At 36.8% G+C, this 22419-nt stretch overlaps 2 protein-coding genes across 11 annotated transcripts; both read right to left on the bottom strand.

Moving 5' to 3' along the window:
- On the bottom strand, positions 1 to 5742 carry LOC105190525 (sodium-independent sulfate anion transporter). Of its 6 annotated transcripts, none has more exons than XM_019844783.2 (12): positions 5101 to 5742; positions 4661 to 4939; positions 3792 to 3987; positions 3457 to 3677; positions 3206 to 3386; positions 2599 to 2763; positions 2253 to 2414; positions 1894 to 2034; positions 1645 to 1790; positions 869 to 1039; positions 631 to 787; positions 1 to 463 (listed from the first exon to the last, which is right to left on the bottom strand). In XM_019844783.2, exons 2-12 carry the CDS (start codon positions 4868 to 4870, stop codon positions 285 to 287), a joined length of 1929 nt encoding a protein of 642 aa, XP_019700342.1. In that variant the 5' UTR covers positions 4871 to 4939; positions 5101 to 5742; the 3' UTR covers positions 1 to 284. The 6 variants fall into 6 exon arrangements, 5 of the variants coding, with proteins under 5 accessions (XP_019700342.1, XP_019700343.1, XP_011151607.1 ...); XM_019844784.2 differs by having other exon boundaries at positions 4661 to 4934; XM_011153305.3 differs by having other exon boundaries at positions 4661 to 5742.
- A 165-nt stretch (positions 5743 to 5907) lies between these two features.
- Positions 5908 to 22397, bottom strand: LOC105190522 (uncharacterized). Of its 5 annotated transcripts, none has more exons than XM_025307722.1 (15): positions 21931 to 22397; positions 18848 to 19085; positions 18517 to 18635; positions 15096 to 15187; positions 14910 to 14969; positions 13434 to 13460; positions 10144 to 10253; positions 9818 to 9940; positions 9465 to 9617; positions 9202 to 9383; positions 8598 to 8906; positions 8181 to 8371; positions 7847 to 8035; positions 6925 to 6981; positions 5908 to 6180 (listed from the first exon to the last, which is right to left on the bottom strand). In XM_025307722.1, exons 3-15 carry the CDS (start codon positions 18608 to 18610, stop codon positions 5947 to 5949), a joined length of 1821 nt encoding a protein of 606 aa, XP_025163507.1. In that variant the 5' UTR covers positions 18611 to 18635; positions 18848 to 19085; positions 21931 to 22397; the 3' UTR covers positions 5908 to 5946. The 5 variants fall into 5 exon arrangements, with proteins under 5 accessions (XP_025163507.1, XP_025163506.1, XP_025163509.1 ...); XM_025307721.1 differs by lacking the exon at positions 21931 to 22397 and adding an exon at positions 19947 to 20491; XM_025307724.1 differs by lacking the exons at positions 6925 to 6981; positions 21931 to 22397 and adding an exon at positions 19947 to 20488.
- Positions 22398 to 22419: the final 22 nt, after the last annotated feature.

The following is a 22419-nucleotide window of genomic DNA, read 5'->3' as shown; positions in this document are numbered from 1 at the left end:
TTGTTATTATTTATTTTTAGTATAGATACAATGGTGGCACGGCGATGATCACGATGTTGACGACGACGACGATTGTCACAATACAATGCTGCCCATTTGGAAGAATAAGTCAACGCAAACACACGTTTAAAATACGTTTAAAAGTATTTTTATAAAATCCCCGTCAAGTAATATGTTACAGAGGATAACTTTTGAACATAGCATGCGTTCTGAAGCGTAGCTTTATGACAAAGTTAGCGTTATAACTGATCATCGAAGAGGACAAAACAAATTTGTTTTTGCGATTATTGTAATTTTGATTCGCCGGATAACATTACTATCATTTCCTCAGCAATAACTTCCGAGTCTTTTGGTTGTAAATGTGGATTTGAAAAATTTTCTTGATTCGAGTTTTTCACTTCTTCCACTTTTTTCGACCTGATATTAATAGAGTTTTCAAACTGTCTGCTAGATAACGTATTATCTGCAAAATGAAAGATTAAATATACAAAACATTCCATTTAATTTGATTTAAAAATTTTTTTAATGGGATAGAGTATAGGACGTAACTAAATTAATTCTATAAGTTTCTCCTTAACTTTAAACCTAACTTAATCAAAATAATATATCAATTTATCTGATCATACATACTATGAAGAACATTCGTGATATTCTCTTCGTTCCCGATCAGACGAATATATTTGTTATCGACAAGTACGTTGATACAATTTACAATGTTGGACTTAAGATGCAATAACCAGAATCGATCTTGCTTACGGTTCAACGTTATTGACAACATTTCGATTCCCTATCGCGAGAATCATGAATATTTTATGAAAGCATCAAATAATCGAAGAAGAAGTATTCATTTCTGCATTGTAAAAATTACCTTCATTGTAGTATAATCGATATTAACGAATCTCTCGCAGTTCACAATCAATGGAACGTCATCTTCTTCGTTTCTTGCTAAGTTCATTACTTTATTAATAAAGAAAGTCATTGCAGGGTAAGAAAGATACGTGTCGAGCTCCAACATTATGTACCTAATTCCTAAATCAGTCTAAAAAAAAATACAATCACCATATGCGGGGGGTTGTAACCAAAGAAATAATCATATTATCGTCATGATAATCGATGATGTAGTCGTTTCTGCCATTTATAGTTCATAGCGTAGTATAAACCGATATCGTTTTAACACAGCACTCTTTAAACAATGAAATCAGCTAATCTGCAATAATCACACCTGTGTTTACGCAATTTGCTCGAAACGCTGAATATTTTATCCTGCTAATTTAAAAGATTGTCGATCTAATGAGCATAACAATCATCATACGTTTAAGCCCTTTGATCTTTTATTATCTTGATAATGTCAGAAGTAAGAAAATATATGCATAACGTTCTTTAAAAATACATGAAAGTAAAAAAAAAAGATAAATGCCATTACGAGATAAATTCACATAAATACACTTAACAAACGACATTTGCAGACTTGTAAAACATTAAAAAATAAACTTAACTTGCAACTGATTAAGCACATTTTTAAAATATTCCGAAAATTTTCCTTTTATCGGAGCAATCAATAGACAAAAAATTATATAGCTCAATATTGGTTACAAAACGAAATACAAATGAATAATAAGTAGAATAAGTTTCCCGACTTCTCACCTTGCGATGGACGACTTGAATCGTCGGTCTTGCGGATGGCCGAATGAAGAAAACTAAATTGTAAACAATACCCAGAAGCAATCCAATCTCGACGTTGACAAATATGCAGATTAAAAAAGTACCTGCCACCGCGACAGCATCGGTTTCTACAAGGAGCAAAGATATTAGAAGCATCGCGGTGCTTTATCTCAGATCAGTTTTTGTGTAACGCACAGATGCGCTCTACGCAGGAACAATAATGATACTAACTGCATCCTTTCCAGAGCAATTTTATGATCCTCAGGTCGATCATGAATATCACAGCGGTTATCAGCACCGCCGCTAGTGTAGCGCGTGGAATGTAATAAAAATACGGTGTTAAGAAGCTCAACGCCAGTAACGTCATGGTACCTGCGAAAAGCTGCGTCATTACATTGTTTTCTTGTCATTAGTAACACGATAACATAATTATATGCTTTCAGGCAGTGTTGCTAAATTATTTAAAAGTAACCGGTTGCCTTATAACGTAGGTATAAGTTATGTAACGAGATTATACTTTTAGAAATAACTTTCCCTCACAAAAAAATATCTAACAAGAATAATTGATATCGTTTATTCGTGGTTATTACCGGAGTATAAACCAGCCATAGATGTTTGTATGCCACTGGCACTACTGACAGCACTTCTCGTAAATGCGCCAGCGGTCGGCATTGACGATACAAAGCTGCCAATTATGTTGCAAAGACCGAGCGTCAGCATTTCCTGCGTAGCGTTGACGTTAGCACCCTTTGCTGTGGAAAGATAATTCATTTAAAAAAATATGAAGTCTTCGTTAAATACAATAGTAATTTGCAAATTCCGTGCTGTTAGCTTTAAGTCTAAAATTGCGCACTAATGTATGACATTTTTATGTGGCGAGGATTATAATTCGCCGTCGATAATGCCAATTTGATTTGAAATTAAGTCAGTCGATACCAAATGCTTTAGCTATCGCTACGTTCGCCAAGACCGATATGAGAGGAAGTATGACAATGCCCGATCCATAATGAGAGCACATGTCAAGGAATGTGTAAGTTCGATTGCCCACTTGCGCTGAAAAGGGCGGTAGCGATATGGTAGGCAGGCCGGATTCGATTTTCCCTACAAAGAAGAAATAATATGTAAAAATATTCTGTATCTTTGATTTCTCTTTCATTTAATAACATTTTTTTTTTCAACGGGGACATATATCATTTCATACGATTATATACGTGACCATATAGAAACAAAATGCACATATATGGATTGTATATAAGTATTATATATAATTTTATTTAATTACATGTAATCTTTCTTGATCGGGTTCAAAATGGTCTGAACTATTTATTTTTTTTTTTTTGATGATGTCAAGCTGAAACACAGTTAATGAGCCAATGAGAGGATAGAACTTCTGCGAATTAATCAGAAATAAGTATTTTCATCAAGCTATCGATTGCGTAGACGAATATCTCGTTTATTTTAACGACTTTACAGTAACTATTAATTTCATCAAAATATTATTACTATTACTTAACGTATTGTTTTCTATAGAGAATAGTAATACCTGACAGTCTAAAAGGTGCAGATCCTGTAGTAGTTTCAAGTTGATAGGCTATCGTGGTTGTTATGAATACAATAATAGCATTCCGACCAATCGAAAAGTACCACAGTACTTTCTTCATTAGCACGTTTTTGGAAGGATTTCTCTTGTCTCCTGTGCAAGGACAGTTGATGTCTTTCAGACTCTACGCAAATATAATTTATATCATGCTTCTATAATCGTTACAGGTTCATCTATTTAATCTTAAAACTCACTCTGAAAAGCAGAAGGAACAAGATGCTACAGATACCGAGAGCGAGATCGGGTAGCCTGGTGTTGCCGATATTTGCACACAATTTGTACAGATTATCGACAATATTAGCTGATTTATACTGTAATCCTAGGAGGCCTTGTAACTGGGCAATGATTATAATCATCGACGTCGCTGAGGTAAAACCTGACGTTACCGGCATTGATATAAAATCCACCAAGAATCCTAGAGAAGTTGACATCGAGTATAAATATTAAATCATAAATTATGAGACATAAGATAAAGTGAGAACAAAAGGATTAGAATTTTAATCACTATAGATAATATCGCGATACTAGCCTAAATTTAGTACGCCCATCAAGAGCTCCACGCATCCAGCCAAAAAACACAGGAGCACTATAAATTCTATTGGCATGTCCCGTGTATACTGTAGCGTTAAAAGGGCCATTAGAGACGATGGGCCGATTGAGACTTCTCTGACGGTGCCGAAGATAATGTACAGGTAACCGCCCACGAAACAAGAATACAGGCCGTACTAAACATTATTTATAAACATTATTTGATACTTCCGATGTATTTTTACAATCGCATATATTATAGAGTCATGTTTTAAAGCTATAATAAAACAAATTTGGAAAACAGTTTCATGTTAGCTTCAAAGATTATAATAATAATAATTATAATAATAATAATTCAAAACTTAATGAAAAAAATAATTGAGATTTTAATAATTTGTTACTTATGTATGTGTGTGTGTTTTATTTTTTGCAATGCGAATTGTTTTCGAGTTTTTTTTCTTGATTGATCTATGGAAATTTATTTCGCCTCAGTATGGAGTGGCATGAGTACATTCCAATATTTCATATTAAATTAATGTAACAACATATTTACAGTGATATACTTATATCGGTTATATGCTACTAATGTGATTAAAAGTTGGTTTATAGAATCGACTAGAATGAAACGTGACGACGTTATTTAATCGCAAAGGAAGTTAAATAATGATAACGACAATAAATTACTTTAGAGGAGTAACTTTCCCAAGGGTGTAATATACGCAGTGCGTTGAATGAAAATATTTTGCACTTAAACATATTCTCCTCTGCTTCTTATCTTAAATTTTTTTATGTACGTTGCATAGATCAATAATTTGTCGAATCAAGACGATACAAATGACAATAGGAGGAACAAAAAAGGAGTTATAATACCTGCGCTGTCAGGCCGGCTAGTGCAGCGTAAGCTATACTTTGTGGAATCATAGTGAGACCCAAAGTGATACCCGCAATGAGATCCGATATAGCTTTCGTTCGATTGTATCGTGGTAACCAGCCGAATATCGGCATAAAACGACATTTCCGCTCCGTCGACTGCAAGCACTCCGCGTCAACTCCAGAAACTTTTGCAGTTGTGGACATCATTCGAGTGATTATACAACGGTGATTATTACAAGAATCAACAAATCCACTATCCACACTTGTGCGACTGAACTTGAACGAAATTTAACGGGAGATAAGTGTGAGTCCGACAACTGCAGCGGAACGTCGCGTAACGTTCTCTGCGCTTTCATTAAGTCATCGTGGATCTTATCACGTATATTTCTAAAGCTTCGTATAAACGGAGGCCGAAAAGAAATGCCGCTTAATTCTACCTGTGCTCTTAATGACGCTTTCCTTATGCGCGTGCACTGTTGACAATTTGATAAAGATCTTCACGTGTGGAGAACCTTGGCGCAAGATTGATAGGTGTTAATGAGCAGCTTCCTTAGCAGACTCTGCTATTTACAATCGTCACCGTTTTAATTGAAACACGCAGTGGATTAATAATGACGCACTTCAAACTTCTCACATATGTCCCTTGACGGTATCGAGGGAAAAGACGTTCCGTGTCGTAGAGCTTCGTTCTAGTTTTTTAAGCGTTTATTGCGTTCTCACGCAGCGCTTTTTGTCGCGTCAAATGTGGATATTAGCGGTGGAGTGTCTGGCGCCTATGGCTCGCCGTTTTACTTGATACAGCTGATCTGGTGATTCTGTTGCGCCGAATTTCGCCGAATTACATATATGTACGACGATATATTAGGAAATACAGTCGCGCGTATCGGCGAAGGTATCGGGCATGTCATTATATCATACGCCATATTTTTCGTTTCCATCTGTTTTTCATCAGGGCAGCGAGGCGTCGCACTAACGTCGATTCTCTACGAAAAGATTATGCTATCATAATACAAAAGTGAAAAGAGGATTGAAAATATTCGGTACCTCGCATGACATCACAACAATAATTATAATATAATAATAATAATAATAGTAAAATAATAATAATATTAAAATGACAACAATAATTAGTAATAATCATAATACATAGCATGTGCAATAGAGACAAAGAAAGAGATTGATAGAATTTTTAAGTTAAACGTCCATCTTGGGCGTGGTAGAAGCGCATGTGATTTCGTTTCGCGTTTGGAATATGGCATCTCCTCCGATGTTTTAGTGAATTTTCAGCGTAGTTTCTTGTTGACTTGATCAATCTGCTCGTCGATCCTCTGAGAAGTTCCCCTGAACTTATTCGGCTCGGGTCCGATCATCTGTATGAGCTGGGGCACCTCTTGGCCGCTGATCTGCGTGAAACGCGCTAACGACTTCATGCACGCGAAAAGTTGCTCCTCCGCCGGACTGCCGTTGAAATATTGCAGCAACGCCATCGTTAACTCCACAGCAACATCGTCAAATACCTGCGATTCACATTCTTTATGAAAATTATGAAAAAAATATTATCACGATACTTGTATAAATGCAATCGACTATCAACAGAAGATATATGTCAAAAGAAAGTATTACGATGTAACGTCAGCATGAGTCCAGCAATCAATGAACTATATTACGTATATACATATATACTATATATTACGTAGCATCGAGGTCACAATGAGATCATATCGAAGTCACGGTGATATTTGAATGCTACTTTATCATAAGTATCATGATATCACACTTGTGATAAAGACACACTTGTGAAGAGGACGTTTGCACACCATTATGACTTCAGTGTGATCATATCGTGATCATTGTAATTTTGATGCTATGTGGGGTAATTCAAATTGGAAAATATGGAATTCTAAAACTCTATATTTATTTCGAAATAAATTTAATTGACTTATTTATTTATTTTCTTCAATAACCTAAGATGATCGTATTTCTTCCAAATCTTTTACGGATATGAATGAAATATTTTATTGGATTTAGGTTTTGAAGAAGCTATGGAAGCATCGCTACCATAAGCTTTTTCAGTTTCAATATATGTTAACGTGTATGAAATATCGCGGAACATTTACGAGTTGAGTTGTTACCGTGATCACGATCGTCACGTAGTGACGCATTCGCAGTATTATGTTGCATGTGCGGCACGCAAAACACCGATAATATCTGACGACTTACCACAACGCACGGTTCGACTCTATATGGATTTGGATAGGTACCTTAGAAATGCTGCCTTTCGGTAAAAGTCGCCGTAGATTTTTGCTTTTGTTCATTTTCTGAAAAAACAGTACCCGATTTCTGGAAAGATATCCGTCACACACGTGCGACGCGCTTTGCTGCCTCAAATTAGAGAGCTTCAGTGTGCGCATGCAAATGAGCATCAAATGCGAGTCGTGTATCCCTTAAGCCGTTCCGTGATAAACTAAGAGACGTTCTTTACGCTGACGATCTTTTACTTTTCATTACTCATTCGTGGAATCAGGTTACCGTATTATTAGACATCCACGCATTTAGCATTGACATACTTACAGCTGTTTCTTTTTTTTCATTAATTAATAAAGGCAGCACTTCTATCTCAGGGCATAATGCGAGCATCGTTTGTTCTACAACATCGTGTTCTTCTACGACATCAGCAAGCACACATTCCGAAAGCGGTATTACAAATAAAGTCATATCGAAGAAGAGAGGAAAAATAAAGCAATTTAAATATTAAATAACTTCGGTGTATATTTTTGCCGCAGTGATTCACTTGGCGTTAAGAGCGCGGTGCAAATAAAAGTTTAGATTTATTATTGAAAAAAAGTGAACCTAGGAATGCATCCACATAGCAAAACTTGCAAAAGCAAATCTTGCACAGTGTCTGCGGTCTTTGTCAGAAGTTTACTAGCAGAATGCAGTCAGCAGTTTATGAGCAGACACAGATATCTATGGATCTATTGATAGATCCTAATCGAATCTGTCGGCACACTGCTAATAGATTGTTTACTGGGAACGAATAAAACTCTCACCAGATGACAAGAAGATCCCTTTGATGAGCGAGATAATTATGGCAATGAGTTATGAGAGTGAAAGCGAAAGTTGATAAAAGATGAGTGAGAATGGTTAATTCGGATGGGAAAGGATACAGACCACAGTTTTTACCTCCTTGCAGGCAAGGTTGTGAATGATGGCAGCGCCGCGGATCTGCAGATCTTCTGAATTCGAGAGCAATGAATGCACTGCAACTTTGGTCGTCACCCTTATATTACTGATATTCTGATTTTGATGTTGCCATTCCGATATATAAAGCAACCATTCTGAACTGCTAAGATTTTCGAACATGTTCGCCAACTGTCCGAAAACAATAAAAATTAAAATGCATACATGACTTTTAGAAGAATTTAGGAAGTTATAATTAAACATATTCATTTGAAAAATTAGAAAACTATGATTCGACATTAAGAATAAATTTAAGACAACTAAATTTTTTTCTTACGAATTGCGCGAGTGAGAGTTGCTCTTCTTGTGAATGACGGTCGATATCAAAAGCATAATTCATAATGATATGTTCTCGTCTATCCTGATGTAATAATAAAATCACATCATCCTTCAATGCAGCAACAGACAGTACGTTCAATAATTTTACTCGTGCGTCGTTGTCCAATAACTTATCATAAAGAATTCGACCTGAATCATTTAATCCAATTAGGTACATTTTTACATTGCTTCTAAGAATTAAAGAATTAAAGAAACAAGAACCAGAACCTTGAGAAATATCCATTTTGTCTACTTCTATTAAAATCTCCAACTTGGATATTTCTAAATAGTTTCAAACTTGAAATTTAATACATCTGGCGTGTCTCATAGAGAAGATAAACTCGAGAACTTTTTATGTATCACTTTAATTACTCACCTACAAAGTTTAGGAAATTATCGCCCAACGCCCAGGAGCCCTCATTTTCCAAGACATACAGTCGTAATTCATCCAAACATGTCCGTTCTTCGTCGTTCAATTTTCCCTCAAGGGCATTTACCAAACCTTCATACTGCGCTTGTATGTTTGTCATATCCTTAAAGACTATCGGTGGATCTCTACAACGTTTCCTCTCCTCTTGCTCCTTTCTCTCATCTTCTTCCATTTGCATTACTCGTTCGGACGGCAAAATCTCTGCAGACGCGGATTCTCCGTTAGAAGGTTGCTGTTGCACATCGCTAATAGAACCTAATAAGTGACAATACGAAGATAGCAATTACATTTTTCGTTATAAAAATTTTTTTCAGTTCATAAATCTGAGATCCTATTCCATAAAATAATTTTACGACTAAAATTGTTCGACTGTTCCTTTCTCGTTACTCGTCTTAGATTGTGACATCAGAAACGAAAAAATATGTGCTAAAAGTTTTTGTAGAAGACATGAAATTAAAAAGATATATTCATAAAATAACACGAATTATAAAATTACTTTATGAGACAATGATAAAGTATTATTTGACCATCGAGAAAACATTATGCGTACTCTCGTTTTCTGCCATATCTAAACAGCAATTATTCGGTTCGGTGCTGTTGCTACCGCTACTAGTAGTCTCTTTGCTGCCCTTTTCTTTCTTTTCCTTCTTCTTCTTTTTTTTCTTCCGGTCTTTTTTTGCTAACTTCTCGTTAATGACGTTTCTACGTTCTTCTAACGCAATCGAATTCAATCTGCAAATATATCCCAATTGTGTTAATTAAAGTTTTAAATCAAGATATCCAGGAGTGATCTCTTTATACGCAATATGGTACCTTGCTTCTTCAATGGCTGTGTTCAGGAGTTGATACTCTGGTGAGGCTTCTCTTTGGATCCTCGCTTCGACGAACCTCTGGCCGACTGTAAATCCAGCACTTGCGCTACTGCTTAATGTTTCTATCAATGGACCTAGAGCTTGTCCAACAGGTCTAAAAATAAAGTCCACGTAAAATTTTCATATATTAAGTCAGTCAAAATATTCGGCTTGATTTTTGGCTTATTTGCTGATAAAGATATGCATGTCACCAGATCGAAAAGTTATAGATGTTGACAGTGGCGATTATTTAATTGATGAATAAATTTCTTCTATCGAATATAATAAATTCAATAATTAGATAATAAGACTTACGTTTGTAATATCTCTTCTGGTAAATCAAGAATATATTTGGGAATGCCCTTGCCTACTAAAAAGTTGCTGAGCTCCTCTGTGAAGTAATTACAGTTGTGCTTAAAGAGATTATACGTGCCCGGTCTGAAAATATAGGATTATTTTATTTTCAACATTGAATAAAATCTATTTCTCCTCTCAGATAATAGAATAGAATAATTTCTACATTAACATAAAACCAAATAATTACAAAATAATAAAATCAAGCACTTTCGACATAAAAACGATGAACCAGCAGCAACAAGTCGAAGCAGCTTCCATTGTACATGTTAATTATTATTACTCACGCGAATGTAGAAGTTCCCAGGCCGTTTATATATTCCAGGAAGACTGAATATGGTAGGTAAGTTTCGCCAAGCTTCTCGATTTTTTGCGGTTCTTTTAGTTCCGTGCCGCCCTGAAACACATGAAATATCGATAGTCACTGTTGCGTTAAAATTGCAATGTCCAAGAAAAGCACGTCGCCAGTGTCAATTTCGTGGGAATTACGTCGATCCAAAGAGACTTGTTTGCTAGAAAAATAGATGCAGACCGGAGAGACGAGAGAATGAAAGAGAAAAGAGAGAATAGGAAGAGGAAGAAGAAGAAAAGGAAGAGAGCACCCTCCCTCTCCTGGCATTAGTGGCTATGTAATTTTAGAACTACGACAAATCCGCTCTTCCCTACGAGAAACCGCCGAAAATAGTTGCCGAAAATAGCGCCACGCGTTAGAACCACAAGTTCTTCTAGAACGTAAAGGAAAGATACGTGCCGGAAATGAAGAGTAACGCTAAAGAGTAATAAGAAATGGCAAGAAAGCGTGTATTATGTATCATTATGAGGACTTTTTTTAATAATCCACAAAAAAGTGAAGTGTTGTGTACATCCTATAAAGATATGAATAATAGATAAATATTTATGTTACAAGACACATAGCGATACACAAAAAATAGTAATGCGAGATTATAATTCTGCTAATAATATGAGTAAACAAAAGAAACAGTTAATCCATGTGAAATTCTATCAATATGGATATTAATATTATTATTATAATATTAACTTATAATATTAATATTATTATTATAATATTAATATTATAAGTTATTAATATTTAGAGAATACTATTGGGAGAAAGGAAGGAGAGGACAATGTGAAAGTGACAGAGTGAGAGAGAGATTCTTCTGTGAAAGTTCAAAAAACAAATAAAAATTAACAGTACCACGTATATTGTTTAACTTTCTTTCTAAATGGTACATATAGGTATCATATTTTAAATAATATTTTATTATTATTATTATAAATATTTTAAATCACTAGATACATGTGCCAGCTGGATTTTTTACCGGTACACATATGTACCAACCAATAACTCTGTTGATGAACACATTTTTATTTTAGCACTATGAAGAAAATAAAGCAAAATGAAGAGATGAATTTTGAGCTAGAAGGAGCTGAATATAAAATATAAAACTTATATTCAGGGATGAAAAAGGGTTAAATGTTATGAAAATGCCACGCCAGCTGACATGGTGATCCGCGGTATTTTAATTGTTAAATTGTATCTTTGCAGAAGTTGGATTCGTGAGAAGAAGAAAAAAACAGCAATGGAGTTCGCTTCGACGATTTACCTTTCGCCGCGACGTTTTCGCACTCGCTTTATCTTTCTCCTCGTGATCGACCACACTCACTCAGTATTATGATATTCATTTTCGTCTACGGGATACCGAAAACGCGCGTACTTACGTATCGGAAAAGCTTGCGGAAAACTGCGTCGAAATGAGAAAGAAAAAAGAAGAGATGTCGCAGCGCGGCTATTCTGTTCTTCGCTTCTTTCAAGTGCGCTCCCTCGGTAAATGGCTCGCGCGCAAACTACCACCGCGGTACTCGAAGACGCCACGACGGAGCCTACGAACGCGAGACGCTGAAGACGATGTAGGATGATCGCGGCTTGCAGCGACAGCGCCGGCGACGGCGGCGCGCGCGTTCTCTTCCGACCTCGCTTCTTTTGTGACTTCGCGATTGGCTTTGCGTTCGCGCAATTACGGAATTATCAAACAGCGTGAGTTGTCGATGAAAATGTCTAGAGAGAAGGCTTCGTCGTGAAAGCAACGTCGTTCGTTAATACAGCAAAGTGTTCCAAACAAAATAGCACCTTGCTAATGAATCACAAAGAGTTGTAAGAGAAACGGAAAGGAGGATGAAAAAAGATGATGACACATAATATCGGTCGTGTTGATGTTGATGAACAAACATGGCGAATGCAGTATTCGGAATACAACAAAATATTATACTCGATACAAACATAATATTCTACTTAATACAAAACGATAGATACCAAAGTCATAGTATCAAATTAATGTACATCATAATAGAGCGTACTTTATCAATTAAATATGATTAAAAGACTTATTGACCATGATAGCAAATTCACAGAATTTGAAAGAGAACATGATGCTCCGAGAGAGGGAGAGGGAAAGCAAATGAGCTTTTCTTCTATCTCGATGATTACCAAATCGAGGAAAAATCAATGTTGTATTATACGGAGCATTTGTTTTTTAGAAGAGCACTTCTCGCTGCTGATAAAAACAGTTTACATAAAACGAATATAAATTCGCGGACGTTTGTAACGCGTAACTATTCGCCAAGTCTCGTAGCCGAAGGTGCCGGTGGGAGGAAATGAACGTATTGGTTACACCGTGCGTAAAGCGATGCGTACAATTATATGCACGTTAGTCATATTCTTATCCGCGTATTTAAAGCGCATCAGTCGGTACGGATAAAGTAATGCAATCGTAATGATTTCATCGTGTTGCTTTTAGACGCGCTGCGTCGTTGGTGTTGCGATTATTAGTCCCACGGAGATTTCGCACGCCAGAAGATAGCAACCCGAGTTCGCAACGGAAGAGTCGCGTTGGCTGGCAAGACAGACTCGGAATATTTTTATAACTCTAGGAAATTTCATGAGACGTATATTAAATTTCCGCAAATATCATACGCTATTCAACGGATATTCATAACGGATGGTTCTACTTCGAGAAACTTGGCGATTCATTCTTTTACCAGTCACAATCGTCACAGACACATAAAATGTCACTGTTATAGCGACACGAAGCTTTCGCGACGATGTTAATTGGTACAGAGACTATGTTTACGACAAGATGTAAGCTTCTGCGTTTAAAAATTCCTGAGCCTGATATGTCCCCATAGTCGAGCTTTCCAAATGCCAAGAAAATAATTGAGCTGCCACGAGAGGACAGTCTTTCCACTTCTATCTTAATCTCAGACAGGTAATACAAAATCCTCAGTGCTTCCTCGCAAATCACTCTCGCGTATACCTCTCAACACAGTACACGAACGGATCTTGAAAATATGGAAAATATTTTCTGAGTGTAAAACAATATAGGGAGAGACTATTCCAAGGCGTCACCTCTATCTGTTCGGTGAACGATAAGAATTCAGTTAATGCTGCTGCTCAGGACAATCATAAAGCAATCAATCAGGGAAACATTTTGTAATGCATGCAGGATATATGTATATATGTATGAGGGGGGGGGCAGGGGGTAAGTGGGTAGTGCGTAATGGATGCACATGGACTTACCGACAGCCTTTCCGTCTTACGTCGAGTCTGGACGCATCGGGTTCGGTACGGGAACGAGTCGCAGGAAAAAGAGAAAAAGATAGAGAGAGAGAGAGAGAGAGAGAGAGAGAGAGAGAGAGAGAGAAAGTGAGCATGTGTGTGTGTGTGCGTGTGTGTACGCAGCAGGATTATTTTTAGATTGAACCGCACCAAATTTAGTTCCCGCTCGTGTCTAGCGTATCGTATGGCTAGCCGAACAGACTCAACTCTCTACGACTACTAGACCTTCCAATCGGTCACGACTTCAGCTACCACCGGCAATGCATCCCGATAGGTCTCGCATCGCGACGGGAAGCAGCGAGGCCATTAATTCTCACTTGTTGATAGCGCCCGGTTATTTATATTGCACTTGCCCGCGCGATACCGTTGCGCGACGTCGCTACGCGCGAATCCTTTCGCCGGACTCGATGCATTGTTCCGCTGAAGAAAAACGATACGAACTTTTGTATCGTGAGATAATGCGTTATTCTTTATGATGATGATCAAGATGGACTAAGTTTATACGGTAGCCTAAAATCAATATAGTGGCACATGTAATCTATGTTTACACCAACGGCGTTTTAACAGTAACAATCAGTAATATGTATTTGATTCTGATTAAGAGACTAAGTAATAAATAAAAGATAAGACCTAAAGCAAAAATTTCAAAGTGAGGACCGAAAAGCTTTACGCATTAAATTATGCATAATGTTCATAATTTAACAAGAAAACGATTTTTGTGCGCGACTAACAATTCGACTCTTGTTAGTCCATTTATTTATTTTCAATGAATCTTTATATTAATTTATTCTTAATCTTAATTTATTTTCAATGAATTTAATGATCTCTGCTATTGTGAATGTTAATGTTACATATTGTATACAAACGGTTATATTACATTATAATTATACTCTGTGTGCATGCGTGTTATATATAACATTATATAGTAATTATAATATTGAGAATTATGAAATCAGTTTTATGTCGATTATATATAATATTTATAACACTATAAACATATATAATTTAATTCTTAGAATTGCAGTTCTCACTTTGTAATATTTGTTCCGAGACTTCTTTTACTTATTTCTTGGTTCTTTAATCACAAGCAAACATTGTGGATTATTGCATCTTTTTTATGCTATTCATATCAATGTAAACTATAGTTTCGCAGTACCTTTACAAGCAGATGTTACAAAATTAGCTTTAGATTTTAAGTTATTATCAGTAAAAACAGTGGAAAAATGTAGTATCACATCAGAGTGTGCGATATTTTTTCGTATATTATCTAAGGTGAAGCTGGTATTAATTCAGTAGATAGAAATCGTTTCGTGCGGCTTTTCAAGGGCGCCAAGAACGTAGTATCAAGATTAATGCATTGTTGATACTGGCAGGATATTACACTTAGGCATCTGACGTTCCTATTCGACGTGTTCTATCGTTTGAAAATATACTCACGAGGAAGAAAGAAAGCGCCCGAGAAAAGTAGCGAGTACGCCATGTGGACCACCTGCATGACTGACAAAGCCTTGCGTTTGTTTAGCGTTTCGTATAAAAGTAACGTAAGTAGTGCTAAACTAATCGGTCGATATGCGCTCGAGAGATCAGCGAACGGCATAGTCGTTGATACAACGAGTTACTTACAGGTCGGATGCTCTGTATGCCAGCTGGACCGAAGAAATATTCCCTTCCATATGCGACTATTGCCGTGTGCCATATTCCGTCCAATTGGCGACCTGTGAACAAAAATTAAAGATTAATGTCTTAAGACGATTTTGCTTATTTTTGAGATATAATTGACTAACCATATAATTAGCTCAATTTAACCTTTTGCGTAGCACTTTTTTTTACCTGACGCATTTCTGTGAAATTTTACATTTTTATGTTTTTTAGATCGCTGATTATATAAATTTGAAGTCAGATTTCAAAAAATCAAAATGGCTACCATATATGGATAAACTAGTGTAAGTCTGAATAAATGCAAATCAAATATAGATATAGAAGATTTTTTTGGTGGCTTTCCTCACGAAGGATTGTTTTTTACTGAGATCGTCCAGCGATAAAAGTTTCCGTACAAAATTCCTTCGAAGATCATAGTGAAAAACTAACTGGTACGGATCTCAAAGGAATTTGAAACTATGAAAATTTATTCTATTTGCGTCTCCATTGGCGTGATCCAACGAAATAACCTCGAGACAAGCTTAAGCTCATATACGCGATACTCTTGTTCAAGGACCGACTCAACAGAGACAACAATATTTGCCACGATTTGTCCTCGTATAAATTCGCTCGTTGGAACGGTGCGTAAAACGCGAAAACTCGCGCGCCCAGATGAGACTAGAGCTTGCAGTACCTCCTTTCGTACCTCCTTTCGACCCAATTCTGTACCGCGGAAATAGCTAAGTACATCCGCGTACACGTCGCTTCGTGGCTTTCTCATTGCGCGCTGAGAGTGAGAGAAGTCGCATCGACCCCGCAAGAAATAACCTGACCGTTATAATTACTTTCAGAGCGATGCGAGACGCAACGTTGCCTGGACGTTTACTCACTTCAGGACGAATTCGAAAATGCAAACTTACGTTAATGATATCGAGTAAGAATCAGACATATATTCCGCCGACAAAACTATTCATAAATAAATCATATGAATATGAAAAAATATACAAATTATTTGTACAGAATATTCAAAAAATTACTAAATTGAAAGAAAGGAGTATGCTAAATAAGAATGAATAAAAGGTATGAGTATAAGTTAAGGAATTGTAAATCTACTTCTTGGCTGTATGCCGAAGTATAAATAAATTGATAATATATAATAATATCTTTTTATAAAAATAAATTATATAGTAATCTTGATATTAAATTATTCTTTTTTTTAATTCGCACAATTCCATAGAAATATGCAGTGATTTTTGGAACACTCTATACTAAAAAGTAACTTATTGGTGTGTTCAATATCGGTATGTGTAGGTGATAACAATAAAATATTTTATCGCTTTATGATTTCTTATTATCCTCAAAGAAATAAGTTGCATGTATAATAAACTGTTTAAAATTTTACTCGATATTTGTTCCATTGCAACTTAACGTAACCGCCACAATTTGCTCAAATCAAACGGATTTTTTCCTCGATGTCGGAACAAATAACGGAATGCCGATTGTGCGTGCACACGCTGCATTCGCTACACTCGAAAATAGACGATCTTTTCGCGAACGAGCGAACGAACCTTGGACATGTGACGTAAACGGCCGACGGTGAGTTGTCGACAACGCGTGTATGTCGTGCTTTACGCCGTTCGCATGGAATTTCGTTCAGAATACAGAACGCGCTTCGTTCCACATCTTCACGCACTTCCGCGTCACGTTATACACATGATTCCTCAAATTATTGCCACCATACACCGTGTACATTTATACGCTTTCTACAACACCTTTCGCTATTTCGATCTTTCGATCGGACCGACAATTTTTTCCTGTAATCTTGAAAATGTTGCCAGCGACACATATCACGCAATTTTCCTACCACGAACCAATTCAACGATAGGATGATTATTACTATGAATAACTCCTAATTTTGCTAATTGCAGCACTTACGTCATAATTAACCATTCTATTTGTACACTAATGTAGTACTATTTTGGATTGGTTTCCTATTCTTATTTCGTGTTACATATTTTTCATATTTCGTACAACATCCTCTTTCTCGATACTATTTTTATATCGCCTCATACAATTTGCAATTTAAGTACATTGACTGAACCTATCACAAAAGACGGCCGGATACGATAACAATACGACGACGACGCACTTCTGAATCATCATATTCAGCCCAAAATGCCATCGCTCGCGGCGGTTGTTTAAATATAAATCGCCTTTGATCCAAAATCATCGTACAATTTGGCAAGATTCGCGCAGCGTTAGCGATGTTCGATCTCTCCCGCCGAGAAGAGCAATGACGACCGTCACGCGCACACGCGCATAGTGCGCAGTAATAAGTCATAATGGAGTAATAACCATGACTAGCGAAATTGAACAGGTAAAGCCGAGACTCGATCGTCTCTTTGGCGAGAGGAATTTTCATAATCACCACGAAGTTCTCTAACTTTATATTGGAAACTCATACACGAAGTAAGATGAGTTATATATTCTCTACATTTTTTTTGGAGTAAAATTTTTCTCCAGGGGTAAAGTGAAAGCCGAGCCGTTCGAGTTTCAAGTAACCTCTCGCTCATATTGAGTGAAAAACAAATGAGTTCTTCACTTTGAATTGTGGAACAGATATTTTTGCTCGAAATTAAAGAGTGAATCGGATATATACTCGATATTCTATTGTCACAAGGAGACGTTTACTCTGATCGATTGAAACGTTCACTTGTACTTAGCCAGAGAATCCACTTTAAACTTCGGTAAGATATTCTTTTTTATGGTAGCAGAGTAACTGTATCTTCACTATCGTTTTAAATGAATTTTCACACGTTTCGTGTAAGGTCTCACTCTAAAAAATTTCAAGATCACTTTCTTTTTTATTATTATTATAGCGTGCTATTCTCGATTGCCTTTCATTCTAGAGGTCGCGGTCGTTGCTTTAGGCGGCAATAACAAAGAAAGAGGTGTTGTATGCTACATTTTCCTTTCTTTAAATAACATTCTGCCAATTCAAGGTAAAAGAGTTTAAAATTATACCAAGTGGAAACACACACGGCGATACGCAACATTTCTCCTCGATAAATATCATTGGGCTATTTTCTCGATTATTAAGCTCAATGCTAATGACTTTTCTTGAAGCATCTTTTATCTTTCAATCCTCTTGAGTTCAGTTTAACTAAGCTTTAGTACGTTTGACAGAAAAATTAGTAACCCCTATTTAAAATTTAATTCCTATTTTAAATATTCGTTCGTTCCTTTATTATCTATGAATATAAAAAAATAATTTACTCCTTTAGTAATATTTTTCAAAAAATATTTCGTAAAATATTTCTAAGAAATCATCTACATTTTTTAAATTCAAAGATACAAATTCATAGTTTACGTTTTATATGAATGCTGATGATATTTTTTCGCTCACCTATAAGTAGTCGCGACATCATTGCTGCCATACCCTTCGTAAGATCATAAATGTATAACTCCACTGTTGTCTTCATATCCTCCGTGTCTTCCATTTTAACTCTTTCTCTCTCTTTCTACCTGCGAAAGAAGAAATTCTTTCTAATCAAAGTTTGATTGAAGTTTTTGTCGCCAAATTATCAACTTTTAAATTATTCGTTTTTTCATATACAAGATACTAATATATCTACGTAAAATGATTCACTGTATTATTTTTGATCAACGGATTTAGCCCTTCCCTTTTTTTCAAATAAATGGACTACTCCCAATATATATACAGCATGTCGACGTACCTTTATGACTTTGTTGTCCTGTCGGACTTAACGACTTGAAAGATGCAAATATATCACTCGTCCCGAAGTGTGCCGAGACGTGCTTCCACACCACCCTGTAGGTGACCCGAAGTGTCTCTCAAAAACACGTCACAGTTTCGACGGGAAAGCGATGAGACAGTGCGTCGGCCACGAAGTCGTCCCGAAGCAGCTTTTAAAATATCCCCCGCGTTCTTAATCAACGACAGTTAAGAAGGCCCTAAATACCAAAAATAAAAATCTCAGGTCAAATTCTTTTACAAGGTAATTTTCGTCTATTTCAAATGCACAAAGAAAAGTTATAATTCTTCTATTGTTTTTATATTCTATTGTTATTATATTGTTATTAATAAAAAGTAATATTTTTTAATAGTGCGTTGAATTCGTCTCAATGTCATCTATAATGTTATGTAAAAATGATTGCATGGTGCCACTTGAAAAATTCTAGATAATCTTGATTTTTTATAAAATGTTTTTTAGAAAATTTTTAGAAAATGTTTTTTTCAAATTCTTTTATTGCAAGATACAGCCTGTGTAAAGCAGATGAATATTCACTTTACAACCTTTTCTTTTTAAACTGTCGAAAGTGTTTAAAAAAAATCGTATATCTAAAAACACTGTATGCCATAGAAACTTGAAAAATAATATTCGATAAACAAAATAAGAACATTAATTTATGAAAACTAATTTTTATTAGTAATACAATTTAATCGGAATTTATAAGTTCCGCACATGATAAGAGGCTGAGGTGAATCAGCAGTTTAGACGCATTTATCTATATACAAGACGTCATTAAACGATCATTGAACGATCTTCGTACTGTGTCAGTACGTTTATGAAGCTGCTTATGATCTATTTGAAATAAATTAAACAACTAATTGTGACGTGAGTTTTTTATTAAATACAAATACTAGTTAAATACTCGTTATAATGATATAGCTAGTTCGAAAACTTCAGAAAACTTCAAAAAGAACATGAGCTAAATCATTTAAAGTAAAGAAGATAAAAGTAAAAAGCCGACGAAAAAGAAAAGGAACAAGAAAGAGAGAGAAAGAGACAACGTGCAGTGACAACAGCTTACCTTTCTGCTCTCATTGACGGCTAACAGGTGGATCGGTTACGATTTTCGCGGGAAGGGGGCAGAACAGACGCGCGGGAGGCGGGCCTTTGGCAAATGATAGGATAAATCGATCACAAAACCGACGACGACGACGACGACGACGACGACGACGAGGACGATAACGACGGCGACGGCGAAGAATTAACGATGACCGATGCAACGAAGCGTGATATCAAGAGAAACTTGACGCGTGCTCGGATAAACTTTCTCGGAAGACGCTCTCTCGCGCTAGATGACTACCGGCCAACAAATGCAACTGATCGCTTCGAAATCCTCATCGGAATACGCACTCGCTCGCTCTCAGCGTGAAGTCCCTCACGCACGGCGCGGTAGTCGTTCTTGGCAGGAAGAAATGGTAAAGAGGTAAGAGGGTCATAGCGGAGGCAGCAGCGTCCGGCTATGCCTACTCGTGTAACGACTCACGAGATACAGCCGATACGGCGATGTCGCTTATCCACATCAATAGCTATCCGCCGCTCCGAGATGATACGAAATTGTTCCATGACGGTGAACAATTGCAAATGGCGCTCACCTCTTTTCTTATTCGTTGCTACTTCAGTTAAGTTAACCGTTTAAACTTATAAAATGGCCACACATCCTCTAAACCATGAATCAATCAATTCTTGATAGGGTTGAAAGTAACCCGGCGAGAAGCGACTCGTTGATCGATATCGAAATCGAATCGATGTCGAAAAGTTCGAGCCGACATCGCTTCGACGTCGATCGACGAGTCATTTCTCAGCGGGAACTCGTTACTCGTTAACGAAGTTAGAGCTATAATTTTTTTTATATAATTACAACTTAACTTAATTATATTATTTTAGAATAAAATGAAAGTTGTTAATATTATTGTTATATATTGTTCATTATGTATATTACTGATATCACATATAATAAAATATTTTAATATTTTAATAAAAGTTATATTGAGTTTTAATAAATGTTAAAACATATTTTATTTATTTTATTAAAAAAACTATTCTATTATTTTAATAAAATCTATTAAAATATTAAAACATTATATTTTATCATAATATATATATTACCTTATTGTAATATATATTTGTTTATAATAAATTTATCAATATTTAGAAGAAATATATAATTTAATTTTTTTTATCTTACAAAAGAGAGATTGCTATACGTGGCTTTTGATTTGCAATTTAAATAATTCTTCAGACCCATGTGTTGTATAAGACACTTTATAGATATATATCTTTTTACCTCAATATATTTTAGAGGAATCTTGAGCAAGTATTTTCTCGATTCTAACATCATCAATCAAGATCATTGCAGCAAGAGATCGGAAATTTTCATTTAAAAACATTTTGAAGTTTTCATTTGTCATTATTTTTATATTAATGAAAAGTATTCACGATCGACCTTCGAGTATCTAAATAAAATACGAAGCACTCGACGTGATAGCACTGGGCTTCAGGGGTACGAACAAAATTCTCGTTGGACTTCAGAAGTGTACGCGAGAGGACGCCGAATGTCGCTTCCAGAGCGCTGCAACGCATGATGCTACGCTACATTACGTTACGTTACGCTACGCGACGCGCACAACCGATTCTTGAGCGTGACGTTGCGCGGCGTATCGACAGCGTGTTTTCAAAAAAGTGCAGAATAGCGCTCTCCAAAGGTCAGCGTCCGGCTTTACGGTGCTGTAAGGCAGGTTGCATAGTGCGTGGGGTGTGTACGCTCGTTGTATGGGGAAAGGGCTTGTATAACGTAGCAACGTGAGTCGTCTTTTGTTTTTTCTTTTTCTTTTCTTTTTTTCCATCCTCATTATCGTCACCGTCATCGTTGCGTGCGCGCGATCGCGAAATTCGATAGACCGTATTCGCAACAACGACGAACGAAGAGAAGGCCGCAGTGGAAGAGACGAGCGGAGTTGCGAAGAATATTCGCGCGGAAGAACGACGCGCGCATTAAGCAAACTCACCAGTATTCACGTCGACAAATCCCTTCACGGGGACGCGCACAGCAGTTCGCGATTCAACTGGATCGGGGACCTGCCGCTTGCTCACTCGTTGCAACCGGCTACACTCTACAGTGGCAGGGATAGCTGCCTAGTCAGTGAGGATTCGTGCGCGAGAACGTTGTACCGCTACTCGGCTGATTCTCACTTCGCTCAGCTGACGGGGACCCTAACTTTCTTTCTTGCTTGCTCACTCGTGAGGCACGGTGAGAAGACGCACGCGATCGTCAGGCAACAGTGCTGGACTAGAGTTGGATTATTAGTGCGTGCGGCTGTCGTCGGCAGGAACTGCGTGATAATATCGATACTCGGGTCGGCAGCCCCTTCACGCCGGTGATCGCGCATCACTCGCGGGGATCGCTTCGCGGGGGTGTCGAAGAGGTTAGGGCAACCCTGCCACCAGGGAGACGTTGACTCGACAGTTTTTTCGCTCGCACCTTCGGAGCATTACGC

Source organism: Harpegnathos saltator, unplaced genomic scaffold, assembly GCF_003227715.2.
Source record: "Harpegnathos saltator strain DR-91 unplaced genomic scaffold, Hsal_v8.6 scaffold93, whole genome shotgun sequence".
NCBI classification, from domain to species: Eukaryota; Metazoa; Arthropoda; class Insecta; order Hymenoptera; family Formicidae; genus Harpegnathos; species Harpegnathos saltator.
Note: the sequence above shows the minus strand (reverse complement) of the source record. Positions and strands in the feature narration are given on the sequence as shown.